We start from the raw sequence: 24,309 nt of genomic DNA on the forward strand, positions 1-24,309 counted from the left end.
AGCCTGAAATCGCCAAAGAAAATATCTATGATAATTGTAGGGAAAGCTCTTTGTTGTTTGAGGTCAGGATGGGAGTTTTCGGACTGAGCCAGGTACCACAAGATAGACACGTTGTGCGTTGCGTGCAGAGAGGAGGAGAAAACGGCTGAACACTTGATACTCTTCTGTAAAGGGCTTCACCCTACAGCGGAAAGCAGCGGGGCTGATTTATCCAAGGCATTGGGGTTTAGGGATAGTGAAGGGAAAGTAGATTTCAAGCGGGTAGAAGTAACCAAGCGAAGGCTAAAATCAAGAGAAGAGTAAAATTTCATAAGTCGTGGCTAGGTGGCTTGAGCCACCGCCCGATTTGAAGGGTTCAGCCGTATTCTCCATCCATCCATCGGTAGTGAGACCCCACGAAATCTCGAAACGTGATGAGCAGTTGCTGCCACAGATGGCGTTGTGATCTAAGAGTGGTAGCAGACCCCACGGAATCTCCAAACATGATGAGTAAGAGCTAACGCTCCTAAAAGAATTTACCTTGTTGCCTGCCATCTTATTGCTTTTGTTTTAACTTGTAGTAAGGGTAGCATGCTTCTCTGGAATTTGCTAGGCTTTGTGGCTCTCTCGGTCATTAGCATGCAGGGAAAGTCCTAAATGCCCTGCAATGGTTCTCCGTCTGCCTGAGCAGCTGTTGGCGGAACGGAGGAGGCAGCAGCGAAAAGGGCGGGTGCACGGAGTGGGCGAAGTGTGAGCATTCTGCACTATTTTCGCGGCAGCCGCTTTAATCGTACACAGTTCTTGTCTGTTGGAACCTAGAAATTGCATTTTTAAGCTGCAGGCTGAAAAGCAAATGTGAATGGCAGAAACATCTCTCGGAGCTAACCCTTAGAACTGCATCTCATACAGCACTGCCCGCGGGGTGCTTTCCGCGGCACAGTTTCACTCTCACGCCTTCGGTCGTTTGCGCTTGCGTTGCTGTGGTAATGGATCTGCAACAACAACTACAAAGAAATTAACACTGCCTGTCAGTGTGCTCGGCATGGGTGTAGCGCGCCGGAAGCCGCCGAACTCGATGGTGGCTTAGCTCCGATGGCGTTAGGTTCCGTTTTGAACCCGTTACCGTTCCGGGTGCACTAAGCACAAGCTGTCAAAGATGAACAGGATGAACCACTATCGCGAAGCAACATTCGACACGTAATATTTGGGAACGCTGCCACAGTTGCAGCATAGCAGCAGAGTTTGTGTTGTGTGGGTTTCTAAGGGAGCTTGGACAGGGCTCACTCACGACGAAAACGTAGCACCCGGGAATGTAACAGCAGAGTTCTTCTGTAGCTACTCTTTTCAATAAGCGGACTTCTTTGATTCTTGCTTCACTCTCTTTTTCCTTTCTTAATGCAATATCATTTAGGTTTCCATCGTGTAAAAACCACTGGGTTTCTCCTTAACAAAATTCCATGATTGGTCGAGGGGTTCGTGACATGATCAGCCCTGTTAAATTTGAAAATCTGAGGACTTGAATATTCAAGTACCTTTCATTGGATTATCGTATTGGATTATACTGACCCCATCCACTAACCCACCTTAATTCACCCACAAATCTCTACTAATCCCAGCTAATTCACCTTAATGCATTTTTTGCAGAATTTTTGGTGATGGGCCAACTTCAAATGCCATCGCATTTTCTTTAAGGATGTGGTAAAGAACACCCCCAAAGTTTTTCTTTTATATGCTCTTTTTCCCCAGTGCAGGGTAGCCAGCCACAACAACCTCTCTGGCTACTGTGCCTGCCTTTCCTCTTCCTCCCTGTCTAGCTTTTCTCAGTGGCACAAGCCACCAATTTTTATTTGCAATCATGTTTGGAACACAGTGGGCAGAAATGGTCGAAGGGGGTGTTTTGTTTGAAACAACCGAGGCACATTCTTATGGGTTTATGGGGGGGCTTGACGTCCCAAAGCGACTCAGGCTATAAGGGACGCCACAGTAAAGGGCTTTGGAAATTTCGACCACCTGAGGCTTATCATGCACTGACATCGCACAGTGCACGGGCCTCTAGAGCTTCGCCTCGTATCGAAATTCGACTGCCGCGGCCGGAATCAAACCCGCGTCTTTCGGGTCCGCAGCCAAGCGCCACAACCACTGAACCACCGTGGCAGCTTCCGAGGCACATTCCAGCAAACACAGACTCCCAGTATACCACTGATGAGACGAATACGAGGTGGTTGTGTTTAACTGCAGACTTGTAGTAGCTGTCAGGGTAGAGTGTGGCGTTGTAACACTCTGCACATAGGGTTTGTACCTTTCTGGCTCTTCTGTACACATTCAGTTTAATGCCGCTTTGCCCTGTAATGGCATTTACTTTTGGTTTCATTTATGGTATAAAGGGGCTCTGAAAGGGGCTCTAATAAAGCTGCAGTATGGCTGGGGCGTTAAAGCGCGCCTCTTCACGAATACTGTCCAGCAAGAAATTTTCTAATGCGCTTTGTAGAAGCTTAGTTATCTGTAGTAAAAATTCGAATTTCTGCATCTTCGCGCTTTTCCCTCTCCTCTCGTCACTTTTTGCACGCTGGAAGGTCGGCGCTCCTCTCTGCCGACACCTCCTCCGGGAGAGGGCTTCCTGACCTGCCGGAGCTACGCAACTTATTGGCCATGGCCTTGGTAGCTGTCTGACATCTGAAAGAATTAACCAGTGGCCACCCCTCAACATGTATACGTAGATGCGAGCGACGGAGGAGGGTGCGACCCATGAAAAAGTCGCCGGGACGGGCTCGCCAACTTTCACGCGGGATTGTGGGTCCTCTGCTGCATGTAGAAGTGTATTATTTGGCTCAGGTTTTCATGACAACACAATGCAGTGATTGAGCTAGTTGGATGTGCTTTCCTCGGAAGGTGTTTCAGAGCCCCTTTAATATCTGTTTAATTTCATGGCACAAGAGCTGTTAACCTGAAATGTGCATTGTTGTGATAAGTATGCATTGTTTCAGGACAGTAAATGCCACCGTGCATCAGTCTTATTTTCAGATGCAGTCCAGGTCCATGGATGAGAGAATCAAAAGTGGCATCGTTAACTATGAATTTCAGCAGCGAGAACAATTTTCAGTGCATTTCAAGAAAAAAAAAATTGTTAGAGGACAGGGCTGCTCAGAAAAGCCACATTTCGTGTGTATCCCACTGCAGCTCTTGTGCAGTACTGCATATCATTGTACTGTTTGAATAGTCGAGCAGAAGCTCTTTTTGTTATTAGATTTCAAAATTATCCACTCTTGTTCAAATTTGCCCAGCTTCAGTCAGCACTGGTAGCTTGCAGAAACTGTTTGCTCTGCATGTGAACGTGCTGTGTACCGAGAAGGTGCATGAAATCCGCTTTTCTGATGTAGGCTGAAGTGTATGTCTTCAGTCATCACTGTGCCTTGCCTGTTTCTTGTTGCAGAACTCTTTAGAGGCTGTGGACTCTGTGCTTGGCGTTCTGGTGGAGTTTTTAGAGCAGGGCGTGCTCTATATGGATGATGAGGACATGGACGCCCATGCGGTAAGCTTGTTTTATCCAGCAGATTATTTGAAGGGGTGTTGTCAGATGGGAGGTAACTTTGGGCGTAATTGTGGTGGAAGTGTGAAAACTAGCTATTTGCACTATACATGAGTCATCACCAATGGGTATGTGAAGAGTATACCAAAACAAAGAAAAAAGAAGGAAGTGAAGTGTATTGTTCTAGTGCAAGCTTCAAAGTGCATTTCGCTGCTGCAGTAAGTGGGCTGTGCAGGCTTGTGAAAGGAGTATGGTTGCTTTCTGCATTGGTGGTGTTCTAGGCCAGCTTATAAAGGATGCACCTCTCCAAGGGCTTCATTGGCCATACACTTGCTTGTGCGTTACAGGGAGCACTTGAAACTGCAGTGAACTGAGCACAAGGCAGTCGCTAACACACCTGTGGTACATACATAACCAAAGGGTGTTCTCAATACTGCCCACAACTGTCAGTTGTTTGGTGCTTATTCTTTACTGGCGAGGCGCACTGGAAGGTGCAAGCCTTTCACGCTTAGAAAATGTTGTCAAGCTTGAGAATAATTCAGTCACTTCATAGTGCAGAGAGCATGCAAAGCTAGGTGTGTGCAAATAGTGGTTTTTGTAGCGAGAGCTACACTGGGCTACCAGTCGAGCATTTCACGGTGCATAGGAGAGGCCAGTTGTGCGGATGCGTCATTGCCATGGCAACCGGAGAGGAGCAAGGTGCGGTGAGTGCTTTGCCGTCGCCGCGCCCACGCTCCTCTTCCATCGTCGGAGCCGAGCGTGACATCACTCGGATGAGCAGTTGTGCGCATGCTCTGATACCATGGTAACCAGAAAGACCCCGCAGCTGCGTCGCGTTCTTCGTCGCCACCTCGCCGCACGCCGCTCTATCTCCCGAACCTCGCGTTGCATGCGCAGGATTGCGTATAAAAGGCGGAGTTGTAGTGGGCATCTGTAGCACAACGTTTGACATGCATGCAGAGAAGGAGAGTCAAGCTGCTGCTAAACGGTGGTATAGACGAGAGAAGATTAACTCTTCTGATCCTGAGGTTGTCGCCTGGCAGTTGGCTTGAACCAAATAAGAAGGCTGGAGTCTGTGTGTACGTGAAGCAAGGTATCACCGCTGTTAGACATCTTCCTTCGATCGCGGGGAATATTGGTGAAGCCTGCCGTGTTCGGCTTCTGGAGAGCGGTATTATCATCCGAGGAGTCTACGTGGCACTGGGAACATCTGTCAAGCAGACGATTGATGTGGTTGGCACATGTGTGTATGAAAGAAAAGTTTGACTTTAATTTAGCTTCGGACTCTCACGTCCAGACTACACAATGGGGAGCTACTATAGACGTTGTGTACCAATGAGAGTCTACCAAATCGAAATACTGTATGGACAAAATTGAGACCGCTGCATGCTACTTCACAGATCATCGGGCAGTCTTCGTCTTTGTCAAGCAAAATGAATAAAAGATGTGTATACCCAATGTCTCTCATTGCTAAACATACAATGACCACAACAAGCTCAGCCAGGGAAACGTAGTACCTCTCGCTACGTATATCCTGGCATAGCTGAGCTATGCCACTGCCAATTTTTTGGTTCTAAACAAATTCGAAGTGAATAGTGATTGTTTTCGTATACATCTGGTGAACAAAAAAGGTTCAATGGCACAATAGACATCTTCAAAATAATTTATTTTTCTGCCACACGAGGCCATTATGCAAAAAAAAGAAAGAGTGCAGTGAAGCTTTGCGGTGCTCATTGAATCTGCACAGACTTTCTGCAAAAATGTCCATCTTAAATGGGGGACTTGACCTACATGCAAAGCCAACGTATTAATGAGGTGTGGGACCTATTAGTGGAACTTCCGAGTGCTGGCCTGAATTTGTTGCACAGCTGTTGCTTGTAAACAGCAACTCCATGGACAGCTAGCTGCTCGGTGTGCACGCCTGCGCACCCAGCACCACTCCATGTCAGGCATCCGAAAGAGGTGCCCATGTGTACATGTCTCTTTCCCACGCCACCGCGCTTGAACGAATTTCACACGAAGAAGAGCGGCTGCGGCACTCAGCTCGGACAAGGTAGCCGCGCGTCATTCCACTGATGCATGCCGCAGTGTCAGTTAGGTCACGTCACCACGGATAGCACAGACACAGACACCTGGCAGGTACAGATCTGGGTGCTGTACTCGTGCCTGCTCGCATATGCTGCCGCACACATGCACAGACTGGCTCCGGCATACGGAGGGCACGCAGGCACACGGTTCATGCACATAGGAAGTGTCCATGGAATCGAGGAATCAAAACCACACGATGCATGCATTCAGGAAACACTACTATTCACTTGAGGCAAATGCATCGAGATTTCGAATACCAAATGTCCGTATCGATTCAGGTATCGAATACTTTACTATTCGATTGAATGTTTGTATAGGCCTATCTTTTCTTATTAAATAAAGTGCAGTGCGTTCATACATTGTGGGCCTTAGAGCCCCCAGTTGACATGCAGTGGTTTTGAAAACCTTATTTGTAGCATTTTTTTTACATTTCAAATTTTTACTGTATCAAACCTAGTATTTTGCAGTCACATTTCTGCACACGAAAAAAGTGAGCATTGCCCCCCACCCCAAAAAAAAAATGATGACTGAAGGTGTTAGGGCCAAATAATTTGCATTTAGTTTGAGGCTGAGCATTAAGTCTTGGTAGGAGAGCCCATGCAGTGCATCAAAGCAGGTGTAGAAATCGTTGGAAAGGAGAGAAAAGCCTTCAGGAGCATTTCTACAAGTTTCGTGTCAAAGGTGACCCTTTAGATCCAGCGTTCCTGTGCAGGCATCCCAAAGTTCCTTAAGTACCATTGGCCAGGTGTCTTTGCATGAAGCTCTGTGAAAATCTCATTTTCAGCAGTGTACATACATTAAAATCTCGGTGAGACAGACACGATTGATACGAATTTCGCTATAATACGAATTCGAAAAATTCCCCGGCCGGAGTGCATTGTACACAATGTGCGGAATTCCGTATGTTCCGAACTCTCTCCAGCGCCGCATCGGATGATACGAATACGCGAGCCGCGATCGCACCCTTGAGCACTATGCGCTGCCCGCACATCGCCGATGTCGCGATCGCTAATCGTGCGAGGCGCACCGCAAGCACTGAATGGCGGTGCGTGGCTCTCACATCGCTGAAATCGCGATCGCTAATCTCGCGGTACGCACCGTGAGCAGCGGCGGTGTGCAGCCCTCACATCGCCGAAATCGCAATCGCTAATTGCGCGGTACGCACTGCAAGCAGTGAGCGGCAGAGCGCGGCCCTCACATCACCGAAATCGCAATCGCTAATTGTGCGGTACTCACCGCAAGTAGCGTGGCCGCACGGCCGTGAATAAGTCCTGTCAGCTGTAAACAGATCTGTATGCATGCATTTTCCATGCTTCTGCATATTAATTTTGTTCGTTTGGATGATACAAATTTTTTGGCGACCTCGTGAGATTCGTATCACTGAGATTCTACTGTAATGTGTGATTGTGGAATGGCACTTCTCTCTCTGTGGGTGCAGAGGAGCCAAGAATGGACGGGCCCCCAGCTGGAGCAGCAAGTGGCGGCGATGTGTGGCCCCTTTCTGCGCCTGGCTTCCCTGCTGCAGGCGCATCTCTTCGAAGAGATGCTGCCGACAGTCTCGGTGGGTGGACGCTGCCCTGAAAGGGGGCCATGCCTGGATGCTTAACGAGGGGTATTGTTTGCAGAACCTGGTGATGAATCGTGTGGGTAGAAATTCAGACAAGAGTTATATTTGAGTAGAAATGAACCATGATAATTGGCCAAAGGATAACCATTTCTTTGATTCCAGCATTATTTGTACCCCCCTACCTCTTTCATTTGCCTAGCTTTGCGATACCAGCCACTCAGCAGGCACTTACGACACAGTAAAGCCGTATCATTTTCACCCTCGTTAATTGAGAAATCCGCATGATTTGAACTATTAGTGTGGTCCTGGCCAATGCTGATTTCAGTCTGTAGTGATAGTCGGGCATTAATTCAAATGCTACTGGTCTGATACCAGTTAATGGGGTCCATGCTGAGGTATGGCTATAGTACAGCAGGTGATCTAGATATCTCCCCTCAAACCTGATTTACATGCTGCATTGTTTTCATGCACCTCTGACATGTGCGCCATAGCTGGCATAATGACATTTAGGGGGCCCTTGCTTGGCCAGAAAGTAGTCCGGCTTCATAGGTTCAGAACTTCACTGCCACCCTGAGCACAGCGCAAGCCCATGCGCTTTTTCCTTATTTCCTTCCACATGGTTTTTCCAGTCTTCCATTATGCAAAATTCCTTTTATTATTTGTTAGTTTTCTACTTCATATTGGATTAAGTCCGTTATACTTAGTGGCATGGGCTGGGACACCTTTTTTTTTCAATTATTTTTCTTTTCTTAGTCCCAACATAGCATTAGTCTTCCATTGTGTCCAGGTGGTGCTATTGTCGCATGGCGTCCGTTGCATACGCTGTTCTGGCTCTGCATGTCGTTGACGGGGTCTTGTAGACACACATGTGCCAGCACAGGGAATCACTGTGTTCGTCATGGCTGGTTTGCTCGGTCAGAGAGGTAGGATGCATTTGAGAGAGCGTGTACTTGGCAAAGAGTGTCTCATGGACCACATCTCTGTAGACATGGTTGTCACTACTGCCAGTAAGCTAACAGAGGATGAGATCATTGAATGTGTCCTTGGCGCCTCATAGGGCCGAGCCTTGCACAACGATGACAAATGCTCCTATTTTCCCAGGCTTCCATGGGTACATGAAAATTCATGGATTTAAGCATTTTTCTTGGAATTGTGTATTAGCAGCCGCATTAATTTTTTTATGGTGTTGTTACAGACATCAATAATAACGGCAGTATGATTTAAATATGGCTATTTGACATTATTTTCCCAAATACTGTATTTAGTTGCATAATTTGCACATTTTTTTTTTCTTCAAATTAAGGCTTCAAAAAGGGGGTGCACAAATTACATGAAAACTTTCTGAACACGTCCTAAAAAAGCTGCAAAGATCATAACGCGCAATATATGCTGTGTATATTGCTGCCTATATGTAGACTCCTACCTTGCATCTTTCACTGGCAAAAAAAAAGTTGATTCCGAATATAAGAATTATACCACCTCCCGCCCCACCCAACATTATGGAGCCCTACCTTGCATCTTTCACTGGCAAAAAAAAAGTTGATTCCGAATATAAGAATTATACCACCTCCCGCCCCACCCAACATTATGGAGTTCCCAGCGGGATGGCTTGACGGTGCATTCGCAGCTCAAAGCAATAAATGTGCAATGGTACAATCGAGAACCCAGCAGTGGGATGCAAAGAAGATAACGGTCGATAAAACGGCACCCTTGCTTGTGGCCCGGCTGACTAGCGGCAAACCGAACAGGAAAGGGTTCGGTAGTTTTGGACTCAGGCCCGCACGCAACTGTTCTTCCGGGAAAGTGACCGCCAGCACAAATGAGCCGGGTAAACAGCGCACAATTCATGCCCTCGCCACTCGCACCTTTCGCAACTGCGCATGGCGACAGCACGCAGAAATCAATGGTTCTTAAAGATTTCATAATTATGACTACAATAATAAAATTTTGTTTTCAAGACCAGGCTCCCCCCTTAAAGAGAGATTTTCCTGCATATCAGAAGATTGGACCATTACCTTTAATATTTCCGTATCATTGTCTTACAATTTTTCAATTTTCAAAATTTTTGTCCAAGAATGTTGGACATGATTGCAGCTCTGCGAAGTGATCGTAACTGACATGATCATTAGATGTAGAAAGATATAGCCTCAGGTGTAAACAACTGCTCACTAAACACATACTTTGTTGACTCTATGCTTAACACTTTCAACTTTAAAACATTTTGCCTGTTATCTCACTTGTGTCCCATAGCTTTCATTTTGTGCATTAGTGGCCATGAGGGCGGGGCGCATAGCATGTTAATCTGTTGAACCTATTTACTCTTCAGCCCTCACTCGAGGTCAGAGGCTGTATACAGGCTGCTTCCTTCAGAAAGTATTACAGTAAACTCTCGTTATAACGAAGTCAGCGGGACGGCGAAAAAATTCGTTATAAGCGATAATTCGATATAGGCGACAAGCTCGAGAAAGCTAACACAGTCGAGATTTAAGGGGGGGACGCGGATCTTTGGGACCAAAAAATCGCGCAAAAATCGACTTGGAAAATCATAGTTGGGTGTGTGTCATCATTTTCCATCATAATCTCAAGTTTCATGGCTGAATGCCCTGTAGTTTACGAGAAATCGACACGCAAAGATGCAATTTTTACACGAAAGCTCGCGAAGATCGGTTAGAAAATGCCCGTTTTGAGTCGCGTGTCGCGTCAAAAGTAGCCGGCGCAGCGAGGCGACTTTTGTCTCGTTTGAAAGAGCGACGCCTCAGCTTTCTTTCCCGCCAGAACGAAAGGCCTACTGCGATTGGTCGCCGGAAAAAAGAAAGAAAACAAAATATAAAAAGCTGCAATGCTATTGGACACTACGTGGCGAAATTCAAGCGCCTCATTGGCCGGCGCCATTTTTTTGAGGCTCCGCGCTTGTCCTGCGACGCCATTTTGAAAAAGACCACCGTGGCGTGAAATCATATCGGAAGTTCGCAGCGCGCCTAAGTTTGGGAAAAAACGTAAAAAAGGCCGCAGCAAGGGTGCGAGGAAGGGAAGTCGCTGGCTCTCGCGTGCAAAATGCTCGCGAGCACGCACCCTCCACGCGAGCGCCTCTCTCTCGGCCGGCGTGGATCCGCTCAGAATCACGTGACGCCCGCTCCGGCTCTCATTGGCCCTCTGTCGCTACCCTCTGTCGGCGTCGGTGTTCTTCTTTTTTTTTTTTTGTTCCGCCAGAACTCGCCGATTTGACAAAAACGTCCTCTCCGGCGGAAAAAAGAAGCTCGGCTGCCGTCGACGCCACTTCGCTCTAAGCGGGTCAAGCTCTTCGTGCGCTTTGAGTAATGCGGCTTAAAATGCATGCGTTTGGGTCGGGACCGGTAGAAATTTCGAATAATGCGATATTTCGAGTAATGCGATTTCGTTATAACGAGGGTTTACTGTAATGCAGCAACATGTGACTTTCGGGTATTCTTCTAACTTGAAGATTCTATGTCTTGTCCTTTTGCCCTTACTCCCCAGGAAAGCACTGACCTGCATGACAGCGCTTTATTTGTTTTGCTTTATTCATCCTGTTAACATTATCTTGTTATTACTTCTCATAACAGGACCCTGCAGATGAGATCAGCGCTCTCAGTCAGTTCCTGGGCCTCGGCCGTGAAGGCCAGCTTCACAAGTCGGCAGCAGCGTGCGTCTCATGGGTCACCGAGAACCCCCGCCTTCTTCTTCGCAGCTGGTGCCACGAGTTCAACCAGTTTGTCAGCCTGGCTCAAGTTGCTGCAAGGGTGAGTTGGATGGAAAAATATTGTGCGGTTGGCATTGAAAGGAAGGATGGCTGAGACAGATGCTGTGAATAAAGGCTTTAGTTCGCTGTCTTGTTTTTCCAGCTTTTCCTTTTGCTGTGTATTGTTTTCATGCTTTGCACTTCCAAGGTGTGCTACCAACTGACCCTGCAGTTATCTCTTTTTCAGCTTTATTTTACTAGCTACGTTGAGAGGCTTTAGGAAAAATGTTTCCGTGAAACAATTCCAACCACAGCGGCAACTAGGTAGGTTTCGATGGAGGCTGTGTGCAGTGTGTTGTCAGTGTACGTTAGAGGACTGCATGTGGTCTAAATTATTCCGGAGCCCTTTACTGAGGCATCCCTCGTAGCCCATGTTTTATGTCAGGATGTTGAACTGCCCAGTTTATAATCTACAAGCCTTTTGCTTTGTTTTTCTTTTCTTTTTGCCAAATGCTTTTCTTTTTTTTTTACGGGATGGTTGGCACTTACCCAAGCATGCTCAACTGGCTTCTTAAAGCTAAAAGGAGACGTTTAAGAGCCTTCCTTTTCCACGGCAGAAACTTAGTCACCTGCTGCCATCAGAGCTGCGCATCTTGCTGCTGGATGGTAAGAGTAAACAACTGAAAGAAAAGAATGATATAAAACGGGCACCAAGAAGAAGGGATGTTCATATGATGTGAAAACAGCTTGTTGCTGAGCTGCTAGTGTTTTCTTTCCTCTTGTCTTTTATTTTTTGCATAAGGTGTAGGAGCACTGAGTAGGAGCGCGCTGGGCTTGAGAGCACAGATGCTAGCATGTTGTGGGAGCAGGAATTGGGATGTACTATTCATCCTACCCTGAGGTAGAATTTAAGCTCCGATTCCTTGGTCAAGAACTGTGCAAGAAGTACACATGTGCATTTTGTCCTCTCTTGTGCAGAGCCTAGTCTCAGTACGGTGGAACTGGGCCCAGCCACGGCTCTTGTCGCTGCCTGGCCGGTATGACGAGCTATTCCAGTACTACCACAGCCGGGCATGCAGCGGCTGCCACAGTGTGCCCAAGGACCCGTCGGTGTGCCTCATCTGTGGCACGCTGGTCTGCCTGCGCGAGAGCTGCTGCCGTCAGCAGGCGCATTTTGAGGCTGTGCATGTGAGTTTGTCCTGCATTTCTTGGCCTGCTTTTACCAGTCAGTGCAGTACAGGCTGCACCAAGACTTGTTTATTAATGGGACTCTAAAACTCTAAAGGGAAATACTAAATCAGGCTAGACTGTAGGCTCACCTGGTAGCAAATATGTAATTTTTTTCTCTCTTTTCCTGCCACTATGTCGTATGATTATGTTGCAACTCTCTCCCCCACCACTGTAATGCCAAACAGGCACTGTGGGTATTGTGATAAAAAAAATAAACAACACTTTTATAAGCCAGAAAATTGCATAAGAATGAGGTACACTTGGCGCCGTCAGTGGAATGTTAGCACAGCTGCAATGAGTAATGTATTCATGAATGAATGGCGTTTCACCATCTTGATGGGATATTGCCATTGAAATACAAGGAAAACAATGGGGCGAGCATAGCCGACAGTGTGAAGGGTCTCGTAGTTAAAACAGCGCAAAATAGACGGCGGAGAGGAAGGTTAGTTGCAAACATAAGCGCTGAAGTTTTCGCCTCACCTACTTTTGTTCATTCTATTGAAGTTTGACTAAGTTGAACTGCCAATGACTTTAGCAGCAGAAGCTTCAAGAATACAGCAGCGGCATCAGCCATAATGAGACTAAGTATTTTTGTATACTATTAGATTGCTCAGTGCTACCCATTGCAAGATGCTTTTTGGCACATGTAGTCAATGAGTAGAAGGAAAGTTGGAGTAAATGAGAGTGGAAAAAAGAACCTCCATGTATACCAGGAGTTTCAGGGATGCTGATCACTAATTTTTAAAAATAGGCTTTTTAAGTTATGAAGACGGCTCTCTGGCATAATAATACCAGTACCAGCAGATATCAGAAAAAGGCTGAAATAAATGTAACTTGTTGGCCGGGTAACTAATTTCTGATAATTAACTTTTTAGCTATTACAGTTACACACCCCGTTGCAATTAGATGTTTGTAGCCTGTCGTCAGTAATACCCATATCACTTTATAAATTTCGAAAGCGCGATTACCCTCGGCGCTGTGGCTCGACAAAATTTGGCTATTTCGACTAGTTACGAGCACTGGAGCGGTTTCTTTGCCTGCATGTTTTTTTAAAGCGCATGTATTTTAGCACGATGTAGCCAAAATTAGTTCAGCCAAAGCAGCGAGGGTAATCACATTTTTGAAATTATAAAACTGATAATGCTATTACTAATGGCCTACTACAAATCTCTAATTGCAACCAGGTATGTAACTGTAATAGTTAAAAAGGTAATTGTCAGAAATTAGTTAACCGGCTAACTATAGCTAACTTTAGTCACCTGTTTTTTGATGCCCGCCAGCACTGGTATTGTTCTGCCGCAGAAGCAGTCTTTATAACTAAAAAAGCCTATTTTTAGAAATTAGAGAGCAGCATCCCTGAAACACGTGGTAGAGCAACAGATGTTCACACAGGACATTTATGAGAATGAAATGGTATCCTCAGGCTAAAAACCAGAGGCTCTGGACGCCACTTTGAAAGGAATTCTTAAAATTAGGAAAATTACAGGAGATTTGAGTGAGAGTAGAATGAGCCAGATAATCGAAGTAAGGGAGATAACAGTGTCAAGTACTAGATGCCTTTAATGATAGCGTTGGTGTGGAATAACTTTGCCAGCAGTCAAAGACCTTCTGTAGGAATTTGTAGACTAGAGTTGGCTTATCAGGGGAATTGCAGAATGGTTTTACCATGAGATTGTCAACTAAAAGATAGAATTTTCTCCTTTACCCAATGCATTGAAATTGCTGCTAGTAGTACTTAGATGTAAAGGGGACTTGCTGTTAACTTTTGCCCTTCATTAAATTTTGAAATATGGAAGTGTGAGCAGTGGATTTGTTCAATAACTTAAACAGACCTAAAGGTAATCTTAATGAATGACTGTGTTCCCTGTGAGGTTAATAATGCATTAGCAGCTTTCCCGCTGTGGCAGGTGGACCACCAAAATTTGGAAGCTGGCCCACCCCCAAAAATTTCAACGAGCTACTGAAATTTTGGAAGTAGACCCATCCCCGAAAACAGACTACAGTGGATTAATGGGGTTTAGTTGGTCGTATTAGTGTAATCCTATATGATAATCTATGGAATGTACTCAAACCTGAAACATTGTAGGAGGTATGATACTACATGCATACCATATAAGAGCAATGTAACTGGTTCCAACTGGAGTTCTGGTGGAAAATTTGCAAAGAGATTATTAAATACTCATTGTGGACACCATAGCAGGCAGCCTAGAGGCTATTGCATTTTCTTCTTTAAGAGTGTGTTTAAGAAGGCCCCCCCCCCCCATTTCATTCCTCCCCTTCCTTGTATCCTAGTTAAGAGCCACCTATAGTCTGATACAGCTTATAATTCTGCAGTGACCCTCCGCCCACATTCAGGACACAGAATGCCTGTGCAAAAAAAAAAGCCCAGTATCGAAGCATTTCTTGTTACCTAAACAAGAAGCTAACCATAAGTTGTATAAGCTGAATAATTTGATGCCTTTGACTTGTTTCATATAGTCAAGCATTAAAAAGTCGATTTGGTTTACTGTTGTGATTGATTCATCGGAGGAGAAAGGATGCTGCAGACCATGGCCCATTGTTTCTTTGCTGTTTTTAAAACTGCTGCTCTTTAAGTTGTATCCTACTGTAGAACCATGCTGCTGGCACGTGGAGCCCGCAGACTGGTCAGCTGGACTCACTGTTTGTGTGTACAAGAGAGAGAGAGAGAGATGATTTTGTATTGTCTTGGAAGAAAATAAGCTGTATTACCTGCATCGTCCTCTTACCTTGCCGTCCAGCACTCCATCAACTGTGGTGCGGGCACAGCTATCTACTTGGCGGTAAACTCATCGACGGTGATTGTGATAAGAGGCAAGCGAGCTTGTCTTTGGGGCTCTGTCTACCTTGACAGTTTTGGAGAAGAGGACAGGGACCTCAAGTGAGTGCATAAATATCACCTCTAAAGAAGTGGTCGCGGTGGAATGAATGTTTGTTGTGCTTCGAGCACTTCCTTGTGGGTGAAAGTGTTGTACAGTAGACTCGTGTTGTACAGTAGACTCATTAATTCAAACTTAAAGGACCAGAGAATTTTGTTTGAATTATCGAAAGTTTGAGTTATCAGAATTGTGCCTTCTTAACACAATCGAGGACTAAATGTGGCTTGCTTTATGGATATACCTGTGCATAATAACAGTCATGCTTGTTAATTAGGACACAGCTGGGTTCACACTGATTCGTTTGGGAGGAATCTCAGCTGAGGCCTGTGTTGAGGTGGGACCAGAACAGCATGCAGCCGTTCAAATAACGCTCCTGAAGCCTGAATTACAATGTGCAGTTTTGCCTGCAATCTTCTGACGTGCATGCAGCAGCAGGTATGGCGACAATCAGAGGGCTCTATTGGCAAAAAAGTGGTCTGGTAGCATATGTTAGTTTCATTTTCTTTAGGTTTGCACCAGCCTGCTGTAACGGCATCTGTTAGCAGTCAGCTAGCACAGCTGTTTGCTGTGTGGACACTGACTGGCAACTCACCTCACCTCAGAAGGTGGCTAACCATTCCAGAGCCGGTGCACTTCCTTACTTTTGTCCCGTAGTCTCTGCAGTGCGCTGATACTGCTTGCTCGTTATATAAGCTGTTCTCAGTTTGGAGAGTGGAGCCTCTTCACAAGTGCCAACGCCACTTGTGTGATGGCTCCACAGCTACTGTGTCTCACCGTAAAGGAGGTTGCGGAGGCTTAAAGCATTTTGGAGGAGTTCTGCTTTGACATTCCCATAGGAAAGGAATATTTTATTCACCTTAATAGTATATTCATACTTTAAGAAACACAGTGTGTTAGTTTTCCAGCGCAAAATACCAGCAGGTAATATTTTACAGGGTGGTGCAAAATATCGTACAAAGTGTTGCAGCGGTTGCAAATAGTAACATAGAAGTTTCAGGATTTGTCAGGCAAACATCTGAGGGATCGTCAGACAGCCTTCAGTTTTTGAGCTGCATACTGATGCCGAAATTTAGAAAAAAAAAAAAAGATTTTATTGCTGGTGGCAAAATCTGTCTGCACAAATGGTGGTATTATTAGGCTCTGGGACAAAGCTGTGAGTTTAATTATGTACAAGGCGCCTGAAAGGGTTAATAAGTACTAGTGAAAGCATCTTTGTGTCCAAAGGAAAATTTATTTTATTGCTTCATTGCAGTATCAAACCTGCCAGTGTTGGTGTAGCAAATATGAATCAATACCAACTCGCCCAGTTCGCAGCTTTAATGAATTGGTGTAGACTGTTCTGATGACTTGCACATACCTGTATATCCAGGCGTGGGAAGCCCCTCTACCTGAGCGTGGAGCGGTACCAGTTGCTCCAGCAGCAGTGGACAACGCACGCATTCGATCACACCTCGAGACGCTGGGTGTGGCACAAGGACAACCTCTGATCCGCAGCATGGCCCTCCTTTTCCCTCTGCCCCTACCGCGGCCAGCCAACCTCCAAAATGCTGCTGGCCACACCCCGTGCTGTTGTTCCCTTAGGCTTGTTTCACCAATGCCTGGCGCTGCGGTTGCAGTCGTCGCCACTTCTGTCTGCCTTTTCCTCTCTCTTTCTCTCTTCACTATACATATGTACAGGCGAAGTTCTCCTGTTGCTACTGCACAGAATGGCGCGTAGGATTTTCTTCTTTCTTACTTTTCTTTTGCGAGATGCAGCTGTGAGGTAGCACTGCAGCCAGGCCGGAAGACGCGGTAATAATGTAGTAGGAAATTGCAAAGAAAAAATTGCTGCTTGTTTGCATTAAAAAGGAGAGAGTTGAAATGTCTTGTCTTTTACTGTCAACTAAGGTGTCACAACAGTCTTGACGCTCAGAAACCTGATGCCTTTTCGTTATACAGTTGCTAATGTGATAGCATTAAAAGCCTCCTCAGGGAAAAAAAAAAAAAAATGACTGTGGTTTAGTTCCGGTTAAACCTGGAGTGACGCGATAGCTACAGCTGGCCGAGTGGAACTCGCTCAGTCGAATTGCAAAGTCAGTCTTTCGCTGCTCCGTTTCTCTGGGTGTTCCTTCATCTTTGTCCCTGGACGGACGTGGATTCACTCTCTCTTCCTCCTCTCCACTCCCCCCCACTCGGTTTCGCCAGCGCGGTGCGCCGCCGGCAGCTGCTCCGCACCACATTACCAACCACACGACCAGCCACGGCGCCGCCTCGCTGAAGGCTCGAAATGCTAGCGTAATATAGCTATCGCTACGAAATGTCTTGTTGGTCTTAAAATTCGCCTATTGGCCTTAGGGGAGTGGTTTCACAAGGCTGGAAATGATGTCACCATGCCAGGAGTGATGTTGTCACACTGGACATGTCACCAGATGGGTCGTGTCATCACCAGACTGGAAGTGACATCATTTCTGGTAAACGCATCAGCAACTGCTAATGGTGACGCATTCCCAACACGTAAGGTAATTAGATGTCCCTGTAATTTTGAAGCGAAAGCTTCACTACGCCAGGTTTTCAAGAGGGTAGTATAGTTCTGTTTATGACATTGAAAAGCTTTAGAGGTCAAACCATGGAGCAAAGTCACATAGGCCATTGAGCAAAGTCACGTAGGCCATGGTGGTGCAAATATGCCAAACCACGATGGTGGGCTATCCCCAAATCTCTCGAAGATCAAGGTCAAGGTCAAATTGAAGCGAAAGCTTCATTACGCCAGGTTGTCAAGAAGGTAGTGTAGTTCAATTAATGGCCTTGAATAGCTTTAGAGGTCAAACTGTGAGCAAAGTCACTTAGTTCATGGAGCAGTCACATAGGCCATGGTGGCGCATATATGCCAAACCAAGATGGTGGGCCACCCCCCAAATCTCTTGAAGGTCAGAGTCAAAGGTTGAAGAGCTGGGACAACTTGCGATGCTGTGTGACAGTGATGTTATATAAAAGGAATTTGATTAAACAAGCACATCAGTCATGGAGATAGATACTCTGCTTGACAATCTGGGTGGAGCCACCGTCTGTGACGTCAATGAAGAGCTGTATATATATACCAACGGCGAGCCGGTGGGGGCAGAAACTGGTTTTGCGATGCAGAAGGAGGAACATCCTGCCGTGATAGCGCGCCGGTAGACGAAGCTTCAACATTTCAATGAGGCTAGGAAGAAATGCCGTGCCGAAGAGACAGAAGAAGAATGTGCGACACGCGTCTAGAAATGAGGGAAGAGTGCTACTGAAAGAAACAGCAGAAAGTACTTCAGGAGGTACATCTAACCAGCGACGCAGAGTCTGAGGTTTCTTTAGCTTCTCACCAGGTTTAACCAAAGCTAAGCCACAGCTAATTTTTTTCATTATGAGATGAAGAGGGTGAGCATAGCAGCAGTGTTGCTACAATGTAGTGTGTCGATGACCTTAGCTTAGTTTGTGAAACCACCGAGAAAAGCAGTGTTGAGGTGTGGCGAGGTTCAGATAGGCCAAGAGACAACCATGTATTTATTCAACTATAATTTGACCTACTTTCTGCTGGAATGCTGTTTGCTTTGATGGGAGATGTCTCAGCCTGAGTTGATGGGACCATGATACTAGTTCAAACACCAGCTGGGAATCTATATGGCATGCAGTGGCATACAAGATTTTTTCTTTAGTGCGAAAGCACTACTTCACTAGCAATCCTAGAAAAGCCAATGTCTGTATGGAGCCTCTCAGATACCTGTAGAAAAATATTACTGCAACCGGGTTTCGAACCCACGGTGGCGCAAAGAGATCAACTTTTGCTTACCACTCCACGAGAGCACTAAGGTATCACCGTAGCCAATATTGCCTTGTTAAACTGCAACACGCACTCAAGCTGTGCATTGCACGTCATCGTCTTCATCAACTTCCATTTGTGCACAAGTCATGAAAGGAAACTCCTATAACATAACTAGCTCCCTGGGTCAGTGGACACCTCTACAAAGTTTTATAGCACACAAGTATGGTGGCTAACGCAAGAGTCGCCCACACTGAACTCTGGAAAATAGCGTACGTTAAGGCTTGATATGAAATAGCATTATGTACAGCTCATGTGCACTTTAAAGCACGCTATCCTATATGCCAGTTTTTTATACAGGCACTACATTCCGCAGTGTCTGAACATTGCCTGTGCACTCTTCGCAGCTTGAGTAGTGCAGCACTATGGAAGGTGGAGATCTCAGCCAATCAGGAGAGCACGTTAAATGTGTTCCTATGCGACTTGTCTGCATGTTGTGTCGGCTCGCGGTGTACACAGATGTGGTTAGAAAAAAAGTATCAATCAACACTGCCTGCGTACCATAAGCCTCCGCACTTACGTGAGCATTTTGAGCGATGGTGTGCAATTTGCAACATTCGTAGATTCAATTCAGCACAAATTTTTTCACCATGGTTCAGTGTATGCAACACGACCATACAGTAGGTTGTAGTATGCAAACTGTGGCAAATGTAAACTCAACGACAAGTTCAGCATAGTGGCGCCATATGACTGTTAGAACGGGAACCATTTTTGTCAACAAACTGACGCTCCTCTTAGGACCAGAAGTGGCTGAATCGTCGCTCTAAATAAAAATGATGGTCGATTCGCGTAGTTAGGCCAAATGCGAATTAGGTGCGCTAGCAGTTCGGTTTTCACTTCAGTTCCGGTCTTCGGAACCAGTGTTTACGGATAGCAGTTAATTTTTCGGGTGCTGTTAATGGGTTAGTGTCCATATATTGTCACGTTGGCATTAAGCGGCCAAGAGTCAGCAGCAGCGTAGCTCTGGACGAGCCCTTCTGCACCACACTTCTTTTTCCTCTTGATAGGCGCGTTCGCCTGCACAGGCGCTGGCGTCATTAGCCCCCTCCTCCGAAAGCAGCGACCCGATGCTGAAAAGAAAGCAAGAAAGCAGGGGGTCCCGAAAAGAGTTAAAGGGGCTGCGAAACACCGCTTGAACGGATGCCGGTTACTCTTCAGGTGGATCCTTTATGTCACACAGATGCTGACTCAAAAAGAATTACGAGAATCGATGCATAGGAACGGGAGTTATTCAATGAAGAAATATCAAAATACAAGCAAACAAAATGCTGCCCTCAACTCGATTTTCGTGCAGCTTCCCATTCCCATTTCACTCTCCCAATGACGACACTTAGTGCAAGAAATCAAATGAGCCTATCTGAGCACGTGGCGGAAGTTTGCACTCCATGGTTGCCTGTTCTCTGTAACTCGTTCATGCCAAGGCTGGCAGCGCCGTATGCGTGGTTATAACAACCATGCGAATACCCAGCTGACCCAGCAATGCATCATCGTCACATCGACGGTGCAGAAGGGAACACTGACCGGTGACGTTCCCTTACTTACGGATCCGAACTCTAACGCGAGATACTGCGACGGTGTGACAGCCTGCACAAAATATCAGAAACATTTAGCATAGCGCGTACCGCTACTGCTTACTGCCAACCATCGCCCGTCGCTCCTAGCACGCTGGTTGGTCACGGTGAACAAGGAACGCACGCTGTTGACGGGAATGTGGTGCCATCTGGCGCCGCCACCCGGTGATCCTCCACAAGGTGACGATGCGCACTACCTGCTAAATGTGAAACGAACGCTTATAGAGTGCTATGGCTCGATCGGATCGATTCCGCAAAGCCGCTCTCAGATACATAGAGAGTAGCCATAAGTGTTGAATGCTGGGTCGTAGGATGGTTACAGAGAGGCGCAAAGTCCTTCGATGCAAAAAGTAGCCAGAGCCTCTGGTGGTGTATTTTTGTTTTACTTTCTTTACAGTGCTTTTATCTAGGGCAAACAAGTTGGTTTTGTTAATGTAATATAAAACACAAAAACTTGACAAAACGTCTCTAGTTATTAACACAATTTGCAGTATATTTACTCTTTGTCCAATCGTCAAGCTCCCACTAAGTGATGTCATATCCGCTGCTAAAAACCGCCACTGTATGGTGACACCGTCAGCACCACGAATTTGTTTTTGCAAGCTAATTAAAATATTAAAAACCGCAGTATGCGTGGTACGACCAATGCTAATAGCATCACTAACTCATTCTATGCAACCAACAGGCAAAACAATGCACTGAAAATGTGTCCTTACATAGTAGGGCTTCAGGCGAACCATGTAGACCACATGGCGTAGACCACCACCACGTGGTGGTGTCGAGATTGTTGAGTCTCGTGAGGGACAACTTCATAATTCAGAGCTCCAAGGCATCGCGCAATACGGTAAGGACTGAAGTAGCGGCGCAAGAGCTTTTCACTCAGTCTGCGTCGTCGGATGGGGAGACCAAACCCAAACAAGGCCACCTGGGTGGTATTCCACATGCCACCTCCGTAGGTCGTAGCGTTGCGCGTCCTGGCCCTGTTGGTCCTGAATGCGAACCCGTGCGAGTTGGCGAGCAGCTTCGGCGCATTGTAAGAAGGACGCAACGTCGTCATTTGGATGATCGTCGACATTAGGCAGCATGGCATCGAGTGTAGTCGTCACCTGATGTCCATAAACTATGCCAAACGGTGTCATGTTTGTTGTTTCTTGCACGGCTGTATTGTATGCGAACGTGATGTAGGGTAGGACGTCGTCCCAGGTTTTATGGTCCATGTACATTGAAAGCATGTCTGCAGGCGTTTTGTTTAGACATTCCGTGAGTCTGTTAGTTTGGGGATCATAAGAAATCGTCTTACGGTGACTGGTGTGACTGAAAATTAGAAAATGGTGCAGGAGCTCAGTGGAAAAGGCAGCCCCTCTCTCCGTAATCAAAACTTGTGGAGCACCGTGACGCAAGACGATTTGATGAACAAAGAACTGGCTACTTCGCTGGCGGTGCTACTTTGAAGAGATGCTATCTCTGCATAAAGTGTGAGATAATCAGTGGCTACTATTCACCTTTTTTCCGGAGCCTGATGTAGGAAAGGGCCCGAGCTAGTCCATGCCGACTTGTTGAAACGCGAATGCGGCTCAATTGGCTTGAGGAATCCGGCTGGCTTCACGGGCGGAACTTTGCAGCGCTGGCAATCCTGGCAAGTGCGGACGTAATGCGCAACATCAGAACCCAGGCGAGGTCAGTAGTACTTGAATTCTGGCTTGCGTTCTAGTAACACCAAGATGGCCGGAAGCTGGTTCGTCATGGCAGGCGTGAAGAATTTCGTCGCGTAGGCTCACAGGGACGACCAGCAAGTATTGCCTACTGTTGGCGGCGAAATTCTTGGAGAACACGGTTTCTTATGTAGAGAGACGACAAAGCTCGCCTGAAGGCTTTAGGAACTCTCCTGCTGGCACCTTTAAGATAACGAATGATGTTGCGGAGGGCGGGGTCGGCGAAATCGTTGGTATGTACTGCATTCAAGAAGACTTCGTCGTCAGCAGCGTCGTCCGGAGCTGCTTGCACGGGAGCACGAGATAAGCAGTCGGCGTCTGCATGCGTGCGGCCATAAAGGTATGGTCTGAACTTCGAAACTGTCCACACGATGGCGAGGCATTCTTTTTCAGAGGCAGATGTAGTTGGCTTCTGTCTTCGATCGATAGTGCGCGGCTCGCATAGGTGATGACACGTGGTTGGTCCCGCCGAACTTGAACTGGGACAGCGCTCAAACCAACGTTGCTTGCATCGGTGTGGACCCTTGTGTCTGCAAGCTCATCAAAGTGCGCCAGCACAGGGGGTGACTGCAGGCGGCGTTGAAGCTCTTGAAACTCCATCTGCTGTGGTGGCTCCCACTTGAGCGGTGTATGCGCCTTTGTCAGATCAGTAAGGGGCGAGGCAATTTTAGAGAAATTTTCCACGAAGTGGCGGTAATACGCGCATAGTCCTAGGAATCGACGAACTTCCTTCTGGTCACGCGGCGGTGGAAAATTGGCAATGGCGGATGTTTTCTCGGGATCCGGAAGGACTCCTTGGTAGTTCACGACATGGCCTTAAAACTTTAACTCTTCGTATGCAAAATGGCATTTTTCGGCTTTTAGAGTAAGGCCTGAGGACGTTATGGCCTGCAATACGTCCTTGAGGCGACGCAGGTACTCCTTGACAGACGGGGCAAAAACGATGACGTCGTCCTGGTAGACCAAACAAGTTTGCCACTTTAAATCTGCAAGAACGATATCCACGAGCCTTTGGAATGTCGCTGGTGCCGAACAATGACCAAATGCCATCACCTGAAAGTCGTACAGGCCGTCTGGAGCGATGAATGTCGTTTTTTCGCGGTCCCTCTCGTCTACCTCAATTTGCTAATGTCCAGACTTCAGCTCCACGGAGGAGAAATATCTGGTGTTGCATAAGCGATCCAAAGCGTCGTCAATTCTGAGTAGCGGGTACACATCCTTTTTAGTGATGTTGTTTAACCGACGCAGTCAACACAGAATCGTAAGGTGCCGTCCTTCACAAGCACGACAGGTGCCGCCCACGGGCTCCTAGAAGGGCGAATAACGTCGTCGGCGAGCATTTCTTTCACTTGTGTGCTGATAGCCTCATGTCCCTTAGTGGACGCTCGATAAGGTGACTGGAGGAGTAGTGGAACATTTTCATCAGTAATTATGCGATGTTTTGCAAGATGCGTCCGCCCGACACGTGACGACGACGCGAAGGCACCACGGTAGCGATCGAGCAGTTGCCGCACTTTGTCTCGTCGCTCGAGCGTCAGGGTTAGGTTAATGTCGTACTGAACACCAGCAGGTCTATCAGGCTCAGTCGTTAAACTGTGCACACACCTAGTTTCAATAAGAACGTCAATATACGCCACATTCGTTCCCTTGTTAAGGTGCAGCTGTTCGTGAGAAGAATTTGTGAGAAGAACGTCGACCGTGCTATCTTCGAGGAAGACAACCGCCCTGGCGACAGAAAGTCCAGAAGCAACAACTGCTTGCTTTCCACGACACCCTCAATTTGCCGTATGTTCTTTGAGCCTACGGTTATCATTACACTGGAACGTGGAGGCGCGGTCACGTGTTCGTCTAGAATGTGCAGCGCCGCTGGGAGAACACTATCGACGGATATGGCCTTCTTGGTCGAGAGCTTGACGGACTGCGATTGCAGATCAATCACGGCACCGTTTTCAGTCAGAAAGACCATGCCGAGTATGACGTCCCGGGGGCACTCGGCTAGCACTACGAACGTTGCCAGGAATGTTCGGACGTGCACGTTCCCGTTGGTGTGATCAAATGGCCCCCTGCAGTACGCATCTGTGGGCCGTCCCAAGCGGTTGTGACTTTTTTAGTGCCGCAGCAAATTTTCCACTGAGCACAGAATAATCGGCGCCAGTATCCACTAGCGCGGTTACATTGGCGCCGAGCGTGGCTCGCACCGCATAGAGCGT

At 46.8% G+C, this 24,309-nt stretch overlaps 1 protein-coding gene across 4 annotated transcripts in view; it reads left to right on the forward strand.

Moving 5' to 3' along the window:
* Window positions 1–16,845, forward strand: part of Ubr3 (Ubr3 ubiquitin ligase) — a 98,236-nt gene extending 81,391 nt beyond the window's left edge. For all 4 annotated transcript variants that reach the window (XM_077659807.1, XM_077659805.1, XM_077659806.1 and 1 more), the window contains 6 exons: window positions 3,410–3,508; window positions 7,032–7,154; window positions 10,742–10,918; window positions 11,836–12,045; window positions 14,847–14,986; window positions 16,354–16,845. In XM_077659807.1, coding sequence (XP_077515933.1) covers window positions 3,410–3,508; window positions 7,032–7,154; window positions 10,742–10,918; window positions 11,836–12,045; window positions 14,847–14,986; window positions 16,354–16,471 — 867 coding nt within the window. In that variant the 3' untranslated portion in view covers window positions 16,472–16,845. The remainder of the gene's footprint in view (window positions 1–3,409; window positions 3,509–7,031; window positions 7,155–10,741; window positions 10,919–11,835; window positions 12,046–14,846; window positions 14,987–16,353) is intronic.
* Window positions 16,846–24,309: the final 7,464 nt, after the last annotated feature.

This window comes from Amblyomma americanum, chromosome 3, assembly GCF_052857255.1.
Source record: "Amblyomma americanum isolate KBUSLIRL-KWMA chromosome 3, ASM5285725v1, whole genome shotgun sequence".
Lineage (NCBI taxonomy): Eukaryota > Metazoa > Arthropoda > Arachnida > Ixodida > Ixodidae > Amblyomma > Amblyomma americanum.